The sequence below is a fragment of the Monopterus albus genome, unplaced genomic scaffold (assembly GCF_001952655.1).
Source record: "Monopterus albus unplaced genomic scaffold, M_albus_1.0 scaffold130.1, whole genome shotgun sequence".
Lineage (NCBI taxonomy): Eukaryota > Metazoa > Chordata > Actinopteri > Synbranchiformes > Synbranchidae > Monopterus > Monopterus albus.
Window position 1 is genome coordinate 49,980 of NW_018128010.1, and position 17,363 is coordinate 67,342.

At 38.8% G+C, this 17,363-nt stretch overlaps 1 protein-coding gene across 1 annotated transcript in view; it reads right to left on the reverse strand.

The window, feature by feature from the left end:
- The window catches only part of gbe1b (glucan (1,4-alpha-), branching enzyme 1b), a 72,972-nt gene that overhangs the window by 36,629 nt on the left and 18,980 nt on the right, over positions 1-17,363 (reverse strand). Inside the window, exons 6-10 of the mRNA XM_020613150.1 lie at positions 15,687-15,777; positions 13,684-13,893; positions 4,802-4,917; positions 4,330-4,457; positions 3,934-4,032 (exon numbers count right to left, since the gene is read on the reverse strand). Of these exons, the coding sequence (XP_020468806.1) occupies positions 3,934-4,032; positions 4,330-4,457; positions 4,802-4,917; positions 13,684-13,893; positions 15,687-15,777 (644 nt within the window). The remainder of the gene's footprint in view (positions 1-3,933; positions 4,033-4,329; positions 4,458-4,801; positions 4,918-13,683; positions 13,894-15,686; positions 15,778-17,363) is intronic.

Genomic DNA, 17,363 nt, shown 5'->3' on the forward strand with positions numbered 1-17,363 from the left:
CCTCCATGCCTGCTGCTGAGTAAAACCCACCACTGTGAGGGACAGACTTGATTAAGGATGCACAGACTCCCCCCATTGAGAAACACAAGATACTGTAGTGTAAGAGGATGCATGTGGTGCCGAGGTCACACACTCTGCCTTGCTTTTTAACCAAATTCTGAGTACATACAACTCCAAGTCTCAGCTAGTAGATAAAAAGGCACATCTTTACATGAATCTTACAACAGACAACCTCTTTTAGGATTCTGCAAACAGCTTTTTTCCTCAAATATCAAACAAGGTAAGGCTACTACTTGGTCAAAACATACAAACAAAAAACACAGGGCACAAAAACCACACATTTATCCACCAGACAACCCAAACAGACTGACACATCCTCAGAGGTAACCTGCTGCCCGTCTGCTTCCCCACAAATGAACTTTCTAAAGTAATATTTGCTCATTTCATAAAAACACAGTCATGTACTGATGATGAATGGATGACATTTTTATTATTACATGCACTGAGGAAACACCAAGGGGAAAATTATATATTACATACTGAATCCCAAGTAGTGTATATATCCAAGATCAAGTTCCAAGAGGCAAACGTTAATCCAAAACAAGGTTGAAACAAGCTTTCTGAGAGCAAGTCTGCACATGTACGGCAGGATGTTGCTGCCATCAGAACAAATAGCAAGACAACAAATCTTTTAGATAAAAAAAAAAAAAAAAAAGTATAATAACCTTTCTTTATCTCTGGATGGATGGCTGGGTATGTATGTACTTTCCCTGTGCTCCTCAGTTTCAGCATCACACTGTTATACCAGATGGCTGCACAGTTATAAACAATGTTTTCCCATTGTGTACCATTAAGCACTTTCACAGTGGCAGTTTGGGTTGAAGTGCCGAGCTAAAGGATGCTTCAGCAGTTGTTGTGGATGGACAGAGAATATCTGGTGCCCAGAATTTCCCATCCAGTCTGAAGCGGCACTGGGTGGTAACACCTCTACAATGGTGTTATTATTTTGTTCGCCAGTAATGATTAGATACTACTTCTGTTCTGGTAGTGATATTAAATATTTAAGTTGTTTTTTTGCAAGCCACCCTTCTAAAAAATTAAGTTACTGTTTGTTATCATCCTAACTTAGTACTTTGTCAGACTGAAGTTGAATTATTGAAAAAAATGTGCCCCATCCCGGTTTTATGTTCAAACACACTCATGTTCAGACTAAATCATAATGTGAGACTTACACGGGCATACAGGTACAAAAAGGGGAAGACTTTTAAGGTTCACCAAATAAAATGTTGGTGTCAAATACTTTATGTAGGTGTACTGTAAGAATTGAATACAAAAGAGAAGTAAGATGGGTTTTATATGTTATATTTTGTACATAATATGCCTTTAACTAAGCCTTGTTAAAATGATAAGCAAGTATTTGTTTAAAGTTATCACAGGGCCTCCTCTCACTTTCAAAAAAAGTCATACTGTTAATCAAGAGATAAGATGTAGGTAAATAAACCCAGCATACTTCTCTAACATCTGCAACCACTGCTGAAGGTGACCGATACAGTAAGATATTTCTGAACACGACATTATCAGCATGCTGTATTAAAAACACATCCAGACCTACTGTACCATACAACTATTTATTTTGTAAAGCCACATGTTGTTCGTTGTCTTTTCTTCAGTAGGAATTTGTTTGTTTGTTTTTTTGTTTGAGTGTGCACGTATTGGCTACACTTTGACTGGAAAAGAGAGGAGCAATGAGCCACACCTTGGTGACCTTCTTGGTGACCTTGGTGTCGGTCCAACAGGATGTTTACCCGTGAGAATTCACACTTCCAAACAGGATTTTTCTCACTATAGCCAAAACTAAAATGAAATAACACAGTTAATATGTTAAATAATTTTCACTCTACTAGGATTGATGAACCCAAAATTTAATTTAGAAAGAGAAAACAGAAAAAGGTTTAGTTACAATAAGCAGACACCACACAGTGCTGTTTGGTGAATTCATTCAAAAGACAATCTTCCTAAATAACCATGTTTAGTTTTATTATATTTGAACCTCACACACAATAAATACAAAGAACACTGTAAAGTTTCAAAATTATTTTAAGCTTAGAAAAGCATCAGCATTCTGGTGGAGGAACTCATGGCTCAACAAATGTCCAGATTTCATCACTATCAACAGACAAACACTAGTGCCATTTCATGAATTTATTGAAATTCCGTGATTTCAGTATAAAAGTAATACTTTGTTTTCATATTTCTGCATTGCCTATTGTCCCAACAGTACTAATAGACTAAAAATAACCGACCCTTTTCCTCTTTAATTTGCTATAGGAGAAAACTCTCACAAGCAGTGGAGGCTGACAAAGCTGCTGAGACCAGGATTTTGTTACTGGGACAATGGTGGTTTTGATCTTCAACTATTCAGATTGTCAAACTGGATGGTAACACACAACCTTTGCTCTGACATCATACAAAGCTACCCCAAGGACGCGTAGCTCTGACTGAATAATGAATCAAAGTGAAACACAAAGATGACTGCCAGCCTATTTAAATGCTCTGCTTCAGAAAAAAGAAATTTCACCCTGGACCAGTGACTAGGCAACATTTGTGCTAATGCCATTAAAGCTTGTCTTTCTTCCCACTCGCACGTAATGTAAATATTCATCTGCGCAAAGGACTGGGAATAATTACTGATCTAAGAAAAAAGTCATTCTATGAAGAACTGAAATGCTTTTATTTTCAATAACAATTATGTCTCCTCCATCACTTTTCATAACTCTGTGTTTGAAGGGATAAATAATAACCTTCCCATCTGCACAGCAGGTAAGATTAACCGGAAAAAAAAATAAATTAGCACTTTAGAAAAAGCACAATGACCTTCTTCAGTTTGCTAAAAAAAAAAAAAAAAACCACCTTGGAGCTCTGGGTGAGGAAACAAAAGTGAATAGTCTCTTCACACATAAAGATACTTCAGACCACTTTTACATAACCATGAAAACACAGAAGAGTCATATGACATGACCTGTTCACATTTATGAATTTCGCTCATTGTGAATGTGTAACTACTGTAGAAATATATTAATATCTGTCTGGTAATTAACCGTTTGTAGCCTTTAATAAAAATAAAAAAAAGATTTAAAGTTTTTCCATTGTGGTTTATTGCATTTAAATGTGTTTTATGTAACTTAAGCCAAGCACTCTGAACTCTATGTATTATATTTATAAAAAGGTACAAATAGTTTCCTGTTATACAACTAAAATAAAAACTATTTTGATTTCAAGCAACAATATAGATTTGAAGTGAATATTACCTCTGTAATACAGTATGTACCTCTGTTACCTCTGTGACAGACAAAAAAAAAAAACTGCACGTTATAAGCTTCACAACAGTTTATCAAAGGGCTATTTTATTTAATAGCAATTATTTTCTTTGTGCAGGTCTGTGTAAGTTTACTGAGTGAACTTCTAAGGATTTAAGCACATTAGTACATTTCAGCACTCAGCTGATAATGTTTGTACCATTTCTCCTTGTGTATGGTGCATCTACTTTCTAGGTGCATCAAACCTCCTTGTCCTCTCGAGTTACACTGGAGCACAACAACACGCTGGTTCCCTCTAAGAAAATGTAGGGCAAGATTCTCCTGTCACTACATTGCTGAACAAGTTTTACACTCGAAAGCTTCTTAAAAGGCTCAAAAGCTTAGCAACAGGCTCAGCTGTAATAGCACAAGGGTGTTTAATGCCTACTAACATCCCCTGTCACTCCCGTTGTCTTTCATCCCTGTTTTGAAAGCAAATGCTTTCATTTTTATCTCTATTTGTGGCTCATACACACGTTTCTGAGTGAGCATAGGTCTGTGTCTGTAAAAGTTACTGAGGAGAAAAAAGCAGACAGAGCACAAAAGAGGTTGATTCAAAAGAAGTAAATCATCGTACCTGTATCCACTTGTCAGGAATGGCCATAGCCAGGCGGTAATCAAAACCAAGTCCTCCCTCCTCCACTTTTCTGCAGAGAGCAGGCATCCCTGACACATCCTGCAGAAAGTCACACTATTTCATATCACATTTTCTCTTTGTGTGCACAGGTGTCTTTCCCAGTAGCCAGCCAAGGTCACATCAATACCACTCCACAACTCACAGATTACAGAGAAAAAACCACAAGCCAAGAAAGGAGTGATCCCATTTTCTTGTGTGTTACTTCTTAATTACACCAATGAATACGTAAGTGAGCGATGCCTAACTAATAAGTGTTTTTAATTAATAGTAGCTGTGGGCAGTGTCATTGTGAAGTACAAAGGTGCTGAAGAAGTGTGCAGCAGAGTGTGTTTTTACCTCTGCAATAGTGATGCAGTCAGGATAAAGGCTATGAAGTATTTGATTGGCAAGCATCAGGTAAACCAAAGAGTCTTCATCCACCTGTAGGCCAAAGTACTCGCTGTAGTCCCCAGAGAAGCCTGTGCCTGAGGAGTAAACACCTCCACAGTCAGCACTCTTCTAAAAATCTTCATCCCCCTGTGCTACTACTGCTTAGCTTCATATCTTTGATATTTTTCTGAACAGTCCGTAATATTAAGGAATGCATATATTTTTCATGCCTCACTTTCAGGCTCATTCATCTCTCACCTCTCACTGATTCATTATCTGTTCACAAGCAGACAAGCTACCTAGTTTTGGCCTTACTGTTTAACAGTCTGGAGTCTGTGGTTCATACTGCACTGTGGGTTTCAAAGAAGAAGAGGATGACGTGCTTTACACACACTAGCTGTTGCTAGTGTGTGTAAAGATGCACACAAACAGGCCTTACCAATGCCATGGTGATGGTACAGCATAGAGGTAATGCCATCAAACCTGAAGCCGTCAAAGTGGTACTCCTCCATCCACCAGCGCAGGTTTGACAACAAGAACCGCAGTACTTCCCAGCTGGCAAAACACAACAACAAGCACACACACAAGGTCAGATAAACAAGCTGTGAATTATTTACATATCTCATCATGCACTTTAGGCACCAGCGATTAATTTTCACAACTACAGGAGATTCACATATGGATAACAGAAGCTCCATTATGCAGGGGATGGAGTGTCAGTGACAGGAGGTGGTGTTTTCATTAACTATACTGTAGAGAGGATGCTGTCTTTTACGTGTGTGGTGAGAAATCTGCAGCTTACAATACACAGCAAAGTTTTCTGGTTTCCATCAGACCACTTGCATGACCACTGGGCAAGTGTTTAGTAGAGGCAGGCCCATTCTTGTGTATTTGAACCGATAGCATTTCATGCTACACTTGGGTAAACAAACACCATGCGGGGGAATTGAGTTCCCTCTCCTGGGAATGAGATAAGACATACACTTCTACTTGCTCTGGCTTCCATCTTCAACATATGACGAGAGTCTCTGTCATACAAGCAAGAGGGCAAATACTCTGGGGGACAAAAATGGGTGAAACCATCAACTTGTGGTTGCGTTCCGTTACCCACAGCGAGCAAAGCATACAAATGCACTCTGTGCCTGTTGGCTGAACTGTACTGGTGGAGGCTGGAGGAGGCAGATTCCATAAATGGCCCCAGCCCTTGTTCCTGACTGAGCGATCAGAGAGTCATCTGGATCTGAACAGCCTCTCAAGGCAAAGTACACTACCCACCTCACCTCTTCCCATCCAGTGGTGCGTTGCCATGGAAACGTCAGTAAAACTCAACATTCGGTTGTCCCTATGTGGTGCGCATAATGAGCACCAGATGAAATATTGTTACACGAATGCCATGCTGGAAAGCAGCAGCCAGCGCCAAGGATATGAGACAAATGCCACATTCATGACACTGATTAAATGTGAACTGCTGCTTCTGCTTAGGCTGAAATTCAAAACTCAGGTGTTGTCTGTAGACTCAGCCGCAGTAACAGTTGTAACAATACCTATGGGCATCATATATTTTTTAAAAATAGTTTTGCAACAAACTGGCACCTATTATTTGTCTTAGAAGCACATTCATAACTTTTTTCAACAAAGGTTTTACAAAATATGATTTGTCCTCAAGAGCTTCACATAAACCTCTACTGAAACAAACCATTTATGGTTTAATAACATAAAACTATAAGTATTCATGATGCACTAAACTCACTAGCTGCACTACTGTCTCCTCCCTTATACACCCTAGAGTCCTGTGCCTATCTACTGCTGTGCTTTTATTAATTGGACCCTTCGTGGTCAACAAAATATATTTATTAAAAGTTTATTTTTTAATATAAAAAAAAAACAACAACTATATAGCTCCTATGAATGTTTACCGTCATCACAATGGGCATGTGCTTTGTCAACTTAAGAATTTCTTGTGCCATTTTTATCTGGCATTGTCTGAATGGACACTAGGTGACAGTGTTGCTCCATTTTTATGATGTTCTGAATTATTTACAATAAAGAACTAAAGAAATTTCCAACATTTTCTTCTACTATCACCTATGCCATCTTCTAATATCCATATTTATCCCTCTACACCTGAAAACCTCTGTTATGCTTGTATTTTAGCAAGAGGGAGATTTGTCGTAGTAGAATATATTAGTAACGTTTGGGATAAAAGACAACGTTCTTTGTTTGCATTGTATATATGAAATTACTGAAGAAGTTTTTGTCTGACAAATGTTTCACCGCTGTATTTTTGCTGTATTAGAAATGCACATGGATTTGCATGTGCATGACACTATGATACGCCAAGATAACGTAACATACAGAAAAGTAACTGGACTCAAATTGTTGGGTTGGTGAAATCTTTCTTGTAATGGTCTTAAGGCTTGTGGGAAATTGCGTTCACTAAATGCGCTATAGTGAAGATACACTATAGAGGTGGCTTTGTAGTAGTTCGCATTATTAAAGTTATTATTAAAATTTGTTGAAGCAATGAGAAGTCCCAGATTCATGATTCAGTAACATTTCATAATGCAAAAATCCATCCAAACACTAGACAAGTCTTGTTCTTAATAATACCTCCTCTTTAAAATATATCAATTCATCTCCTTAATGCTGCAGTGCAAAATACTGAGGACTACATCCTCTACTGCAAAATACAAAATCCTAGATTTGTTTGACCAAGTACAACATGAGACAAAAAATATTTAAATGTGCTGCCTTCTGTGCTCCATTCTTGAGGGATGACCAGCCCCAGCGCTGTTTGACAGGTGTGAAGCTGCATGTTACATTAGTGCTTCCTCCTTCCCTTGAGGAAGAGCACAAGGGAGCCTGGTATGATCTGATATAGCAAGCTGACTGGGTGGTCATGCAGACCCTGTGATAAATAGATTAGGCCCTCCACTCCAATGCACAGAGCCAACAAAGGCTCAGATCCAATGTACCCTCATGGGATGGAGATAATAGCCAGCGAGAGCCAGAGGCCCAAGATGAAACCATACTGCCACATTAGGACCTACAATGCCATTCATCATCAACTTGAATTACAGTGAGAAAGTTAAATCTCAACACCTGATGCAGTACACTGCTTATCTACGTACAGCAGTTCAATGAAGTTGAATTGCTGTGGTGGTGATATAAAAGCAAACTGCATATTACAAAGTAAAATGGTCTTATACTTGTATAACGCTTTTCTATGCACTGCAGCACACTCAAAGCGCTTTCACACTATTTGGTCATTCACCCATTCGCACTCCCAAGCACCAACACAATCACGCACCGGTGTCTTGCTCAAGTACACTTCGACATGTGGACCGGACAGCCGGGAATCGAGCCGCTAATCTTCCAGTTAGGAGATGACCCGCTCTACCTCCTGAGCCACAGCCACCCCAAAGTCTTAACTCTAAAGCTTAGCAATGACAGTGAAACCTGGTTAGGGAGCTGTAATAGAATATATCTCTAATAATGCTGCTTGTAAAATAAGGAAGTCTATCATATGTGCTGTTGTTTTATCTGCAAACACATACTGCCACACAAGTCCCTAAAAGATCATTCAAAAGCCTCGTTCTACCAGATTGTTTGGATGTGTCATCAAGTCTCCACCACATCAGTTTCATGCTTAACTGCTCCTTATCAGAGTTTGTTTCCTCCTCCAGCTGAACACGACTGTGACCCGTACTACAGTATTTCCGTTTGGTTGCAAGCAGAGCAGATATCAAAGCATCCTATTGCTTCTAGAAGTAAATTGTGCATAAGGGATCGTGGCAACTTTTCATGATGGCAGAGAGAAACATTTAAACTCCTGTGTTCACAACATCACAGGTAAGCTGCAGATAAGACCAAATAAATTTATAAAGCCGACAGGTCATTCCACAAGAAATGTGATGCTCAAACAATGATGCTAGACAGCCTGATGGATGGTGTGCATTTGTTGGACCAAAAAGGACAAATAAGGTGCCTCATTTAACGCATTTCAAACTTCTACCCAGTCCCAGCAGCCATTAATGCATCCAGAACACAGACATTAACAGGAGTGACACATGCAATAAATTCACATTTCATGGTTGAAGGTTGATTTATTTATCTATTCAATCAAGGATTCTGTTTGCAGATACATTAAATACACATATGCACAATAGAGTTTTAAGGATATGGCTCACTGATTTCTATAATGCATTTTCATTTACTCTTGTGACTGAGCATGGACATTTTAATCATGTTTAGTTGTCACTTATCTTTTCATAAACTAAGACAGTTCAGTAAAACAGCTCAATTAGCCAATCAGTGCCATGTGTGTGCTCTGTGCTGGAGAAACACATCTTTACGCTTTGTACCACATTGAAACGCAGCACTCAGATAGTCAGGTGATGCTCACTACCTCAAAGGGGTAAACTCTCAGCTACAGTAGGCGCCGACAGGCTGTCCCTGTATTACTGTGCTTTGGGTCAGATATCGGCCATTTGTCTGGCATTCTTTAGGCAGCCTGGAGGCTAGCTGCTCTTGCTTGGCATCCCGGGAGGGATATTCTGCTGCCTGTGAGACTGGTTATGTTTAGCAAGCTGTAATTAGTCACACCTTGTACTTGCTGTCTTTGAAGAATCAATTGCAGTCTGGCAGGCCAATTCTGCTCTTGCTTTCTCCAGTGGACCATATTAGTAGTGGCAGGATATCTCCGAAGGTGTGTTCTCATGTATAATCAATGAATGTATTTAAATGGAACAGCCACTCTGACAAAGAGATATGCATATTATAGCCATGCCTCCAAAATAACAGCAACACAGTCAGCTGGCGAGCTACTCAGCATCGTGTGTTCAGTCGTGCCTACTTGGGACCGACCGGTTAATTACAAGAATAGGTAGGCCAGAACTTGGCAGCCAGCCTTGAGGGATGGTGCAGCTTTAAACTTTACTCATTATTCCCAAGGTTTTGAAAAATATGAAGGGGGAGGTTGGACAAGCTACAACAAGCACTATTTCCTTAGAAATGTTCTAGTTGTGAAATTCCAGACAGTTACAAAATGGATTGCTACATCTTTGTACTGTAGCTGTAAATGGAACATTCACTGGCAAAATATTGTAAAGCTTAGCAATCCTGTACCGAGCAAGCGAGTATGTCTCAGTATCATGTGAAAGAGCAACATTGTTACTGAGTAAACAGCTGCCTCAACTTAGGCTCTTAAAAAAAATGCTCCTTATAAAAGTTGATTGCCACACAATTCAATTTGCATGATGTTAACATTTATAAAATGCCTCTTCTCTACAACCTACACTCTATAAAATGGGCATTTAAGAGCTAGGATATTCATCTGAATCACATATAAAATTGCCTGGCTGCTCACAGAAGGCTCTGTCTATATGGAGAATGTTTTTGTTATGTGTCAGATAGTTTTAAGGAGCTGAGGGGCATGAAGTTGCAGAACTGCTCGGTTTCCACCCACTGGCTCCATCCAGCACCCTCTGAAAGCACTACAGGCGGCTCCAACAGCAGCCATGCACACCTACAGCAAAGTTGAGCTCATTAATAGAAGCTCACCAGAGGGGAAACACAGCTTTTTCCCCCTGCTGTGCGACTTGGTGGGTCAGGGCAAATCACTCATGGGTACTGAATACCGAAATGATTGCATTTGGACTGAGCTGACACATCAAGTGGGAATTTATTGATTGAGCAGACACTAACCAGGCCCCCAAATGCATTTCAAAGTTACATAAATAAAGGGGAGGTAGAGAGACATTTTAGTTTTTGTGATGCTTTCTGCTCTGGTTCTTTAAAATAAAAGTTATTTTTCACTTGGGCAATTTTTTGCTTCTCTACATGTCTTTCCTTGTGTACAGTTATTATTTTAGAATTTCACAATTTAAGGGATGGTTAACGGACACAATGTAAGGTCCATCCGTTGAAAACCTACAGTGAGGCGATAAATGAAAAAGATACAGACAGACCTCACACTGTCAAAGTTCACGCTTAGGAAATAATAATTCTAACATAATTTGTACTTTAAAAACAGCATAAAATATTATACATTATACTAGCCTGTTGTAATGCCTATATGACATAAGCAGATTTTTTATGGCAGTGACCCTGGTATGGATTAAAAACACTGTTCAGTGCTTTTACATTATATATCAAAGAACCTAAATTACTTGATTCTCCTTTATTTTAGTTCTTGTACTGTAGAATGTACATACAGTACAATCCAAGCATTACTAATCTCCTTTAGTGAATGCATAAGCCACGGTATCTTTTGTACCCATTCATTTAGGATCAATGGCAGCACAGAGGCACAGAATAAAATAAAATTAAAAATAAAAAAAATAAAAAAAATCACTATTTTGTATTGCCTCAGTCTCACATCTTTAACAAGCATTTAATTGTAATAAAACACATATAGAATAATCTTGTCAAAGAGAGAGTTATTGCGCTGTGGTCCTCAAACAGAGTGCCAATCTCTCAGCATGAAAACAGAGAAGAGTTAAAAAGAGTTTTCCAAAGCCTGGCCCTGGGCCTATTTTTATATCTTAAAAATTCACACAAAGATTGATGAAAAATGGATGCAAACGATCCTGAGAGAGGACAGAACAAGCTCACATCAAGCTTCTCAGAACTCTCACATCTCAAGGCCAAAAAAAAAAAAAAAAGCTTGAGTTCTCTGACTGACAACACCCTATACACTGTACCATGGACTCCCTTCACTCTGCCGCTGTCTCAAGGTGACTGACATCTTTGAATGGGTATAGGAGGGAAACAGTGAAAAATAAATCATGCTGATATCCCCTAGTTTGTTTCTGTTCTTCACATATAGCTAAGTTTCCACCTGTAACCCTGTAGATTGCCATAAACATCCTGATAAGTGATTGCAGTTTAAAAAGTCTTTACCAGGTGGTCAAAGGAAATACATGCTAAATGTCCTTGGAAAGCAAAAGGTTCAAGCAAAGAATGTACAGTATTATGCTGCCATCATTCAACTCAAACAAGTAATCTAATTCGACAGCTTAGTAAACAGAAGTTCAAGCTGCTTTATTTAAAGAGATGCCAAGAACCTCTTGACAAAGTGAAAGTCAGTGAAAGCATCTGCAGTACGTGTCCTTACATACGGTATTTTCAATGCAGCTCCGTCCTTCTACTATCAAGTTGGTATTCAGCAACTGCAAAACCACTTCTGGCATTCCTAGAGCCTGAAACCAGTGTTTGCAAAGAAAGACATTCTTAAAATTGAATGCAGAAGCATTTGACTCAGAGGCAACTCAAGTTAACAAATTGGGTAGCAAGCGTCTATTTAAACAGCATTCACTCGAAGACTTGAGTTGAATGTTTTATGAAGAAAGGCTGAAGAAAAGCACACAATAAAAAAAAAGGTGATTTTTGATAAAGACGCACAAGTGAAAGTAACACAAAAGAGGCAGCAAAAAGTAAAATACTTGGCTTCAATAGCCTGTGTCAGTCAGCTTCTGTCAACCTAATACAAACATCATGGTCAGACTGTAAAGGCTGATAGCTGGGCTGCTTGATTAAAATCAAGCTGCGTTTTGCACAAGGTTCTGAAGCTACCCTCTGAGGTTCATTGCCTTCCAAAGGAACTAGCAGAAAAGCTTGACATAAACGACACATCCAAACAACCTGTGGGAGGCAAAGAAGACAAATGAACTTGCTATGACAGTGAAGAGCTCCTTTGGGCTTAATGACTCCTCATATGCCTGCTAGTCTTGACATATGTCTGCACCACATCTAATGAGTCCTTCTGATATGAGAAGAGTTCAATAACTAATAAAAGAAGAACCTTGTTCTCTTATTACCTCCCCCATGCCTGACACTAAGCATTGTATAATGCATTGGAAACTGCTGTACCCCAACACACACACTTATTAAAAGCAAGTTCAAAAACAGCATTTGATAGAGTCAACAGTTCCCATTCATCTTTAATGTGTGCTGGGATCATTTTCTCAGCACAGTGGCGAGAGTAAAGACACTTAATTAACAAGACCTACAACAACACCAGTCAATAGTTTGGTGTGCACTGTGCACAAGCAGAGTCAGAGAACAGCCTGCCAACTTAAGAGCTTTCACTTTTTTTTTCCCCCTCACACTTTTGTAATTAGCTGAAAATATGACTATATCCAAAGCCTGCCAACACTGTAATATCAAACCATTACTCATAATACATTAAAATTCAACACCTGTCTGAGTAGACAGGTAAAAAGGTACAAATCAAGAGCATTTGAGGGAACTTAAATTCACCATGGTCCATTCTATGCCTTTAGGAATATCAGATTAAGAGTGAACCTGACTGCATGACCATTATGGGGCGAGATGTATTCTGTCATTGTTGAGATCTTATCTTGTGTTTGACCTTCAACATACCATGTTGTATCAGACAGTCCCAGAAAATATAGAGTGGTTTGTCAGTTTCCATTTGACCTCATTTATCATTCTGTTCATATACTGCTTATACATTTTTGTTTAAAATTAAGGCACCCTGAAACCATAGCGTCCATCTATCAACCTTGTTTTTGGTAAACATTTCTACATCAGATGCAGCCATGGCCCAACTGTAAAACTCATGTAACTTTTCATCTTCGCATAATATTGCGTTTAGTTAAAAGTGCAGTAATCAGTGGGCAATCCCTTGCTTTTATATTGCCAACAGCACTAAAAAGGCTCAGAAATAATAAACAGAAAGCTGGATTTAACTACATACTAAAAAATTACAGTGGCATAAAGTCAGACAAAAGAAAAGGGTTCCTGCAGTGCTGCTTACATGCAAAACCACTGCCAACTTCACAAAGAGCAGAGCAGGTACATGTACAAAAGGAAGTAATTGCATTATGATTTAATTATATAATGCAGCTTTCGATATTGAATAAGCTTGAAGGCTCCACAACTTCCATAAAAGATTTAGTTTTCCCTAAAAATATTTAGTTGGCAATACTAAGGCATCATATTGACTTTAACATCATGCTTTTACCAAATGCACCAAAGCACATCCAAAAATTGGTTGTACTTCTCTGAACAACATATTTTAATGCCAGTAAACTTACTGGATAATTATGCTGAAAAAGAAACAGCTACAGATAAAGTGATAAATATATTAAAAGGAAGATTTTCTCACAATCCCATAGCAGCTTAAAGAAAAATCACTTAATATACATCATATTTCTTTAAAAATACACACATAATTAGTTTTAACAAGTGCACCCTCAAGTCTAAGCCAAATCAATTCATGTACTGCAGAGTGATTAAATTACGCAAATACGGTGATGAGCCACAGTTAACAAAAAGGTGCCAAATAAGGAGTACCTGGAGTAGTCGAAGAGGCGACTGTCCCAGAGGCTGTGCTCCCCTCTGGGCGGCGAGTGGAAGAAACATGAGTCAGAGCCATCAAAACCATTCAGACCGTCTTCTGTGTTCTTGGAGGCATGGCTGTGAACGACATCCAGCAACACCGCGATGCCCATGGAATGAGCCACATCAATCAGCTGCTTCAGCTCATCTGGGGTACCATATCGACTACAGACACACAAACACATGTACATGCATTCTTAGTGTTAGTTCACCACATCAAGATCCTGTCCTCTCTACTGATCTTAGCTCAGATAGTTCAAAGTGTTTGTCATATGCACAGTTAGGAAATGCGCTTCCCCATACAATGAAATTCTTACTTTGCCGTCCACATGAATGCCACACAATACAAATGAAATATAGATCTACTCAGACTAACCTTTCTTCTGTATTTGGGCATTTGGACCTCATAACTATACAAACAAAAGAACAGCCATGCATGCACATGAACAAACACAAGCTTACATAAATATTTGTTCTTCTTTGCATGGGCCACAAATTTATTTTGTAAGGTGTTTTCACCTTCCCTAACAATAAAGTTTCTCAGTCTAATTTTAGTGCCTATCCATAACACCGCACCCTACTGTAACATGCCCTTCTGCCAAAAATAAACCTTGTTTGTTGTGCACGACGGAATTACTTTATCCTTAACTTACTATGACACTGACAACAGGCCTGAAGTACAAACAAGAGCCAGTGCAGTGAATTTATATTGTCCTTAAAATGTGTATGTGATTAAACAACCAGAGACTATTGCAGGTCATATTATTTCACATAACATAACAAATCCTTTTCAGATTATTTATTTCAAGATCACCCATCACAATGACACAATCAAGAGGGCTTCCAAGGATTTGGGGATATGAGAGAATTTGTGTAATACTGTAACTCTTACACAGTCCTGTAATACCATCTACAGGGTCATTAAAAAAGAAAAAAAAAAAAAAAAAAAAAAACATCCTGAAGCACACTCAAAATTCAATGAGTAGCTGTATGTATGCATACACACCTCAATATACAAACAGCGAGATATTTTAGAGTGTACTTCACATATTGTCCACTAACGTCCCGTCTGTCCTTCCAGATATCATTATATCAGGTTCTTTGCAAACAGGACACATAGCGACAGTATTATCCGGCTTCCCGGCATTCAACTGCTCAGGTTTTAAATGACACTGAGAGATCAATCATGGGTGAAATTGCACTATATACATTACACTTTGGGTTTATGCTTTACCATAAGCAAGGATGGAGGGATCTCTGAAAGAAGATAGATACTTCGACTAGTCCACCTTTATCTATGACTCCCTCCACTCCCTGGATTAACAGCAAATGTATTTGCAGAGAGATTATTGCTGGTGTCAGACTTCCTAACCTTGATTGAGGTGACTGAGCTGTGCATGAAGTTACTTACTCAGTTATTTTCATGATGGTGTGTATCTACTGAATAAGTCCTTCAGAATAAACATCAATTTCCCTAAATCTATTAGTAGTTATATTAAGGGCAGATGCTGCATGTGGGATGTAAAGGCACATTTTAAAAATATCACCCTTAAGAGTTCAGGCTTGGCACTTTGGCAGGATTCATCATGCTACATTGTTTAAATAAAGAAGACTGAAGACAGGGAACAGTGTCCTTTGGCTACTAAAGTAGTGGTAAAATGTTGTCTTCCACAGTATGTAAAATGCACAGGTGCATTGCTGCTTGTAAATATCCTGAATTCAGTGCAGTAAAAGCGAATCATGCCACCAAGAGTAAAACCCCTACACCGGGAGGTAATTACAGACAGCTAATACATTTTTACTCACTATTGCTGAAACAATGTCGACTATAAATAATAAAATAAACAAGGTCTGACACAATGACAAACCTTAAATACTTGACAGCTTTTTTTAACAAGACAACTATTCAATTAAGTGTGTACAAAATATATAAACACTGTGAAATTAATAATATTTACCTGGAAGCAGCAAAGAAACCTGTAATCTGATATCCAAAGCTTGCATAGTAGGCATGCTCCATGATAGCCATCAGCTGAATACAGTTGTAACCTGGATGCAAAAGAGAGAGAGAACAGAAAAAAAAAATCCCCACACCATTTAATGAGTTTGCATTATGGTCTTTTTGACCCAGAGTGTTTTAACATTTTATTCATCTAAAAGGTATTTAGCTTTCTCCAAATCCACCTTTACACACAGCCTAGATTCTATCTTCCAATAGGCTCCTTTGAAATACGCATTACTCATGAGCACCTAATTTGGTAATGAATAATGTAAATGATCTTATTTTATGATCAGGCTGAACCTTGCTTAATGGCTGCAGCTGGAAATGCAAGACCGTATGTAGAGCTACTGTATGTGAACCAAAGCTTGACCCTCTATGGGAAGTAGAGGAACCTGCTGTTGCAGACTGGAGACTTCAACTGGCTGTCATTTTACAACCGCAGCAGGAGGCAGCTATCTTAGCTTTAGCACAGCTAGCTGCCTACACTCTCAGTGTAGCACCGTGCGGGGGGGTGGCCTTATCCTCGGGTATTCAGTTTCACAGTTGGGTGTGACATCACAACTGACACTGTTTCAACACTGCTCATTCTCAAGGAAGATTCAAAAAATTTAAATGACTTAAAACTAGAGCAGAGACGGCGTGTTGGGCCACCATGTGCAGCAAGTCTCTCAGCTGTACTGTAGGGATGAAAACTATTCTTCCAAAAGAAATTAGCTGGGGGTAAACCACAAAGTCATGTATGACCAAAAATAGGAGTGTGGAAGATGTTGTATATGTGGCAGCAGGAAGCTAATTTTTCTACAAATCACTGGAGGGTGTATTTTTCTTGCCAACTCCAATTTCTCCAAAAAGACCACCAGCTACTTGGACTGTACCAAACACTGGTTCAAAATATAAATATTTCTAATGATGTGTGGGGTTGGGCTGGCCACACAGGCTAAAACAATGAATGCACAGTAAAATGTTTCTGAATACTAAAACTATACATCTTTATACTGGTAACACTGTCTGGAAAAAAATCTCTACTGACATACAATATTTAGTCCCATTAATTTGGTACAGCAGGCATCTGGAAACATCAGGGCTTCATACCATTTGACCCATGTCAGTCACACTGTATTGTGCATCTGAGCTCCAGGCATTTCCTTTCTGAAACATGGTCTGGTGTCTTGAAGAAAAGCTGTGGCTATAGGGAAACACTACTTATCAGAGTCAGGAGGTTATACACAGCATTTCAAAACAGCCTATGAAAACTGCTTCAATGAATACAAAACAACAGGGTTTTAAACTGCCACCGAGCACTCCAGTGGGAGGCCTTGCGGTTTTGCACTGTGTGGAGCAGATTTATTTATTTATAGTACACAAATATTATATACAGTGGGTACGGAAAGTATTCAGACCCCCTTAAATTTTTCATTCTTTGTTATATTGCAGCCATATGCTAAAATCATTTAAGTTCATTTTTTTCCTCATTAATGTACACACAGCACCCCATATTGACAGAAAAACACAGAATTTTTGACATTTTTGCAGATTTACTAAAAAATAAAAACTGAAATATCACATGGTCATAAGTATTCAGACCCTTTGCTCAGTATTTAGTAGAAGCACCCTTTGGAGCTAATACAGCCAT